Raw genomic sequence first — 7,121 nt, forward strand, 5'->3', positions numbered from 1 at the left:
TCAAGGCTTTGGAAAGTCTCTGAGGTATCACAGCTGGTCATAGGAGATTAAAAAAATATATTTGCTTTGCTTATTTTTTTCTAAGTTCCCCAATAGAATAAAATTACCTGGTTGGATTAATTAACTTATTTATTTTAGGGAGCAGTACCACTGAATAAATACTCAAACTTGTCTGTCCCCAGACTAATATCAGAAATACATTAATACATTTCTAGCTTGAATGCAAGTAAAAGTGAAGAGCCTCTATTGACTACCAAGATTTCTGCAAACCACTATTTTAAGATGCTATAATGCTTACATGGAGTTGTAATAAGCAGAGAAATCTTCCAAAATTCACCCTTGTTCTTCATACTCTTTGCATGACTTAGTTGCTCAGGGGCAGGACACTTTTTAAACCTTATTAAGACGCAAAGGAGATTAGTATAATTAGGATGGAGCAATAGATTTCAGAGAAAACTATGCTTCTGCAACAAAACTGGTCTGACTGTGGAGAGAATAGCCTTCAACATTTAAGAAAAGTAAAGAATAGAAGACATGAGTAATTCACAGCATCTAAATAAGACATTATAATTCAGAACCACCTCCGCATCCACTACCATCCACCCCAGCTCATGGGCAGGGATTTCTTTTCTCTAATGGTCTTCCAAAAGATATCATAATACTCTCAAAGAGAGAAATAATCAATGTTGAATTATTGGTGCTCATAGTCCTCTTCTGTAGTAGATGGGCAGTAATCTTTTTTTTCCTGTTTTTTCCCTGTCAGAAGTCTTTATCCCAGCCTGACAGCTCATCTGGAGGCACTCCCTTTTCAGGAGGATATTTGTCAAAGTAGCTGTGATCTGTGGGTCCTTTGAGCTAATAGAGAAAAGATTAAAGCAAAGGTGAGGATGATATTGACTAAGCATGCTGTTACGTATGGGTGATACTTTCTATAGCTGAATGTGGATTTTATACTACAACCACTGGTAAGTTACATATAAGGAAAAGATGACCAATTATCATTTTTAAGTCACCCTCTCAGCCTCATGAAATCTCCCCTTCAGACCAAATGAATCTGATTACATTCAACAGAAGCTACAGAGCCTGGAAGTTACTTCCAAAAGAAAAAAGTGACAGAAATGATTATTTTAAATAACATTTAAATAAATAACATTTATCTACAGATATATTAAATAATTTCCTTATAAAAGTATTGTTTAATAATTACTTAAAAATTCTGTAATATATTTATGTTGTTTGATACTGCATGTGATAAAAAATGTAGTTATAATTATAATGAGTCCAGAAGAATTATTTGTGTCATCACAAAAATTTCTGTTGTCACAGGAATTTTAAAATTTATAAAATTATAATTGAAAGTCACTTAAAGAATGATCAAGTAAAACTTTCCAAGCATAAAAATATTTTACATTAGGATGACATTTTATAGGGAAAATGGAATGGAAACATGGAAATGTGAATTCAGAGAGAAAAAGAAATGATGTAACATTTCTGAATTTTTTAATGGTTGATTCATATGAAATCTCAGGTGTATTTAGATTACATTGGATATATTTAAAAGAGAGAAGTAACAGTAGTGTTTTACTGTAAAATTTCAATATTTATAACATACTAGAAATTATATTCTCCATAATGATTTAAAGGTATGATGAAAAAAATGCAGATGTCAATCTAAAAATGTACAAAGAGAGACACAGATCTTCAAAATTCCTCTAGAGAGAACACAGCATAAAGTTTGTAGGGCGTTGACCTAGGTCATTCCTGAGTCATTCTTCTTCCAGGTTAACAGATGTTCTGCTTTCTATAAAGTTATGCTATCCAACCAGCTACATGTGGTGACTGAGCGCTCGAAATGTAGCTGGTCCAAACTGATATGTGCTGAAAGTGTACAATCCACTTGGAATTGCAAACAGTATGAAAAAAATAACTGTAAAATCTCATTAATATTTTATGTTGATTACATGTTGAAGTGATAATATTTTGGTATTAAAACTGATTTCATCTATTTCTTTTTACCTTTTTTACTGTGGCTCCTATAAATTTCAAATTACTTATATGATTCATACCATATTTCTAGAGCTATCTGTCAGCCTAACTAAAATTGACAACTTGAGGACTTAGATTTATATGTAATTGATTTCTGAGAGCTGAGCTAATGCTCATCAAGTAGGTAACAATATTTAGTCCCTATAATCACAACTGTTATATTTTAACTTAATTTTTAAAAAACTATTTTAAAAAATCTTATATTTGTTACATACACACACCTCTAAAATCTGTTTATAAAAACAACTACCTACAAAATAATCATGAAAGTAATATAGTAGGGACCATACCTCTCTTCGTAAAGGTGATGGAAGGTTCCGTGCTTTCAGTCCCTCCCAATTAAAACCATTTAGCCACCTGAGAAATGAGAAAGGTACAGAGATATTACTTGCCTGAAAATGATTAGCATGTCAAGCTATCTGTCAATGCATTTCATTGCCTGCTCCCTGCCTGCAACACTGCAGCTATAGGTAGTAGGAGGAAAATCCTAGACCATGCTGGTTGTCTGGTCTCACATTAAATCAATGCCCACTAACGTCAAGGGGCACTTGCTGCTGTCCAGTAATCAGTTTAGATTTTCCTATTGTTCCACTCATCGTCACACTCCCTTAGATTCACAATTCATAATTTGTCTTCTCTCTTCAAATGTCCAGAACCTTCTCCCCATTCTCACTCCTAAGTGATGACCTGGCTTCCCTTTTCACTGAGGAAACTGAAGCAAAAAAGAGAACTTCCACAATCTTCCACCAGCATACCTGCCTACCTACCCACAACCGTGTGTTCCCTTCTCTCCTATACCATGGTCATCTCTTCTACTGTGTATATGATCTCACAGACTCTTCTCTAAAGTCATGCTCCTGCAACTCTCCTCTCACGCGAATCTTCAGCATCAATTATTCTCATCAGTATGGAAACATTTCATTTCTTCCAACCACAAAACACCCTCCTTTGACCTGAGCTCCCTTCCAACTCTCATTCCATTTCTCTCTTCCCATTGGATAAAAACTCTTTGAAAGAGTTATTTAATCACTCTATTTATCCATTTTCTCCTGACCACACTACAATCAGGTTCACCCTCTCTACTTAATTGAATCATGTCAGTTCTCAGTTTTCATCTTATTTAACCTATTAGTAGCATTTTCCACTTTTCACCAGTTATACTTGCTGAAACCCTTTTCACTTTGCTTCACTTGGCAATAGCCTTGGCTTTCTTCCTACCTCCTTGGTTGCTTTCCCTCATTTTCCATTGCTATTTCCATAGGAAGTCGGTGTGCTCCAGGGCTCAGGCCTTAGACCTCTTCTTTTTACAATACTCTCACTTCCTAGGTAATCTCATTCAGTCTTGTGGTTTTTAATGGCATTTATATTCTGATTACTCCCAGATTTCTATTTCCAACCAAGACTTCCCCATTCCCTTACGGCTAACAGCTACAACTGGTATTCGTCATCTTCCAAATGGATGTCCACTAGGCATCTAGCATGTATCAGGTCCACATCGGAGTGCCAAATCTTCCCCCAACAAACTTGCCTCAACTCTTCCAATTGCTCAAACCAAAAACCTTGAAGTTATCCTTTCTCTCGCACCCTACCTCAGTCCATATCCATTAGCAAATCTTGTCAGTGTTACCTTCAAAATATGACAAATTCTCAACACCTTCACTCTACCTGCACAGGCCAAACCACTAGTATTCCTTGCCTGTATTATTACAATAATCTCTTAATGGGCCCTCCTGCTTTTGTCCCTGGCAAACAATCCAGCATCAAGAGTGATCATTTAAAACATAAATAAGGTCTCACCACTCTTTTGTTCAAAATTCTCCAATGCTTCCATTTCACTCAGTATAAAAGGCAAAGTTTTTACCATGCTTTTATTATATGCCGTAAGACCTTACAAAACACCCTTTCCATCACCACCCTTGAATGTGCAGAGACAAAAAAAAAAAAAAGATTGAGAAATGGCCAGAGGTCAGATCATGTAGGGCCTTGTAGGACACAGTAAGGAATCAGGATTTTATGCATAATGGGAAGCCATTAGAAAGTTCTATGTGGAGAATGGCCCTAGGGCCCCAGGATGGGTATGTGAGTAGATAGGATGGGTATGTGAGTAGGTAGGAAGGGTGTGTGAGACTGAAGGCAGGGAGATTTTAGAAGGCTGTCACATTCCTCTTCTACCCTTCTCAATCTCTCTCATCCTGGAGTTGTTTTTGATTCAGTCCTTGACTGGATTTCTCATTCCAAGTTTAAGTTAGCAAGAGAAGGAGTATGAATAATAGAGAGGGCAGGTTCTACTACATTCAAGTGCCATTCTTAACCCAAAGTGCCATTTTGGTATAAGCTGCTGAGACTCTAGTTGAAGAGTGGGAATTGGACAGCAACCCCAGCTGTAGGGCTTCCCTGCCATTGCTACAAAACCACTGATGCTCCATTTTTAGGTATTTCTAGGTACACAGTTCTGTGTGTGCTGGCTGAAAATTATTGCTTGGCTATCGCCCATGGGAACATAGGCTATCGCCTATGAGAACATAGGCTATCACCCATGGGAACATAACATTCTAACAATAAGTTTTCTGTTTCTGTACCCTCCACTGGCACAACCGACCTGTGGGTTGACAGTTAGTAAATAGAAGAAAAATAGACTTTTGTGTTCAGACAGAATGAGGAATGGGATTTAGGGCTTAAAAACCCTGTACCTCTGCATTTCAGAGCTGCTTAATTTGGGGTCTGTGTACACCTGGCAGACCCAGCTGGCTGAATAAAGAGTGTGTTTCCTATAACTCACTGATTTCTAGTGGTCCGTGGTCTATCGGGGGCTGGCGGCTACAACATGTGGATCATTTTGATACCAAACACTGCCACAATTCCTTTTAACATATCTTACAATGCTCTCTACCCAGAAGCTTCTCCATAAATATTAATGAAACTTATTACTGTTACTCTACTGAACCAAAGAGCCTATGCATTTCTTGCTTGTTACAATTTGACTTATGGCAATGTTTACTTCACACAAGTGGCTATTCACTTAACACTTGGCCTTTTGACACTAACTACATTTTAAGTAACGCAAGTGCCAGTATGCACTCATATGTGAAAAATATTCACCAAAGAAATATTAGCAGCAACAGCACATAAATTGCTTCTTCATATTTAGAAGACTTGTAGAAGCTATTCTTAAAAGTAATTTTAGAGACTAGAAATATTAAAGGTAATGCAAAGACACTCGAAATAAATTATTCCTCTACCTAGCCAGAAAGATTTAATTGTACCCTCCAAGCATGTTATCTCTTTTTTCAGAGAGGTGTTGGGAGACATAATTGGTGCCTAGTTTATAAACTAGCTCATAAATAGAGAAGAGAAGAACTCTATTATTAGAAAAGAAGATTTAACACAGAATGGGCAAACATATAATATGCCATGTTTAACTTTGTATTGTTTTTTAAAAATAAAGTTAAAGTGAATAGTTCTTTAAGGGGGGGAAAAAAATAAGTTTTACCTTAGAAAAGAGTGGGAAAATCTGATGGTAAATTTTAGAAATATTTTTTTTTTTTTAATTCCAAGAATATAGTGGATAGAGAAGCTACATCCTTTAGGGAGTTGCGAAAGGTTTTAGAATATTCCTAGTTGAAGGCAGAGAGAGATCTATTTTTTAGGCCACCCTACCCTAGCTTTATATCTTAAAAAAAAACCTCTGAAAATAGGATGAAATGATGTTTTGAGCCCTGTTGGCTCACCGGAAGGCACTGTGCAAATCAGGCACACTGTACTAGTGAACTCTATCCCGCACCCTGTACTCAGGCTCTACACTGATGCTGCAACTAACACCCTGCTTGTTAAGAAAAGTAAGCAAATTAATCTCTACAGGGAAGAAAATTCAAAATTCTTCATTACCATGATGTGGTGAGAAAATTCTCTGGCATCAATTTGCATGTGCATTCAATCACAATTTGACAGTTACATTGAAATGAGCCTCAGGTAAATAAGAAGTAAAAGATAAAACTAGAGCCCATTAACAATTATATCACCTCTATTTCCAAACTACTCCAAAGCAAAACATGAAAATACTTCTGTAATGAGAGAAAGCAGGAAAATATATTGAAAGAATGATTTTAACTGACAGGACACTTGTTTGTTCAACGTGAGTAGTATGTTTATATGTCATGTTATAATGAGATAAGAAATTGTGATAACAGCTGATAAGAAGAAAGATAAATTGGAATCTAAGACAAATAATGAACTCAACACTGAAGGCAATCCAAAGGATGATAAAAACAATAAAATACTCAACATTTTGATGTCTATAAAATCCACAGATGTGTCTCCTTCCCTCTCCCTCTCCCTCGCTCCTTCCCTTTCTCTCTTTTTCCCTGAGACACCCTCAAGGCAGAGCCCTCAGAATTTACAATGTTGAATACATGGCTCTATTTCAAGAAAGTTCATGAATAGATAGAGCAGGGTTGGCAGCTGTACCACTACTGTTAAGAAAAATGAATAGTGTTTCTATTCAGCAGCATCTCTCCCTTTATTTTCAAACTGTGTTGATGTGCCCTTAATTCTTCAGTTAAAATATTCAGAGGGGAATGTACTATTAAGAGCTATTTTGATTTCAGAAAGTGAACATACCAGTGCTCAAAGGTTTTCAATAATAAAATTCTCAAATTTATTTTTTGTACTATCAATAGGTGATATTTTATATCCATAAATCACAAGCAAAATTAAAATATCTTGAGGATTACAGAATTTAGCTAGGCATTGATTTGAAAAAAATCTCAAAGATTTGAACTTCCACGTATGTAACCAATTTAGAGAGGCTATCTTACGGAAGTTATATATGGGTCTGAAGGACAGATTTAGAAATTCACAAAATTGATAATGTTCACGTTAGATGACTGTATAAGAAAACATTGAGATTTTCTGAAAATCAATGTACTTTACCTAAAAAGTAAAATACAACATGAAGCTTCAGAATTTGAAGAGCTAGTCAAAGGAAAATCATATTTAAAATAAATGTATAATATTAAAATTGAAATAGAATACTATTTAATAGCAATTTAGCTGACCCATTCTCTTGACTATCGACA

General features: G+C 35.9%; 1 protein-coding gene across 1 annotated transcript in view; it reads right to left on the bottom strand.

Annotated features, from left to right (window-relative positions):
- Nucleotides 1-748: 748 nt before the first annotated feature.
- The window catches only part of PRKG2 (protein kinase, cGMP-dependent, type II), an 86,024-nt gene continuing 79,651 nt past the window's right edge, over nt 749-7,121 (bottom strand). The window contains exons 16-17 of the mRNA XM_023530856.1: nt 2,337-2,403; nt 749-855 (exon numbers count right to left, since the gene is read on the bottom strand). Of these exons, the coding sequence (XP_023386624.1) occupies nt 760-855; nt 2,337-2,403 (163 nt within the window). The 3' untranslated portion in view covers nt 749-759. The remainder of the gene's footprint in view (nt 856-2,336; nt 2,404-7,121) is intronic.

Source organism: Pteropus vampyrus, unplaced genomic scaffold, assembly GCF_000151845.1.
Source record: "Pteropus vampyrus isolate Shadow unplaced genomic scaffold, Pvam_2.0 Scaffold56, whole genome shotgun sequence".
In the NCBI taxonomy this organism is placed as follows: Eukaryota; Metazoa; Chordata; class Mammalia; order Chiroptera; family Pteropodidae; genus Pteropus; species Pteropus vampyrus.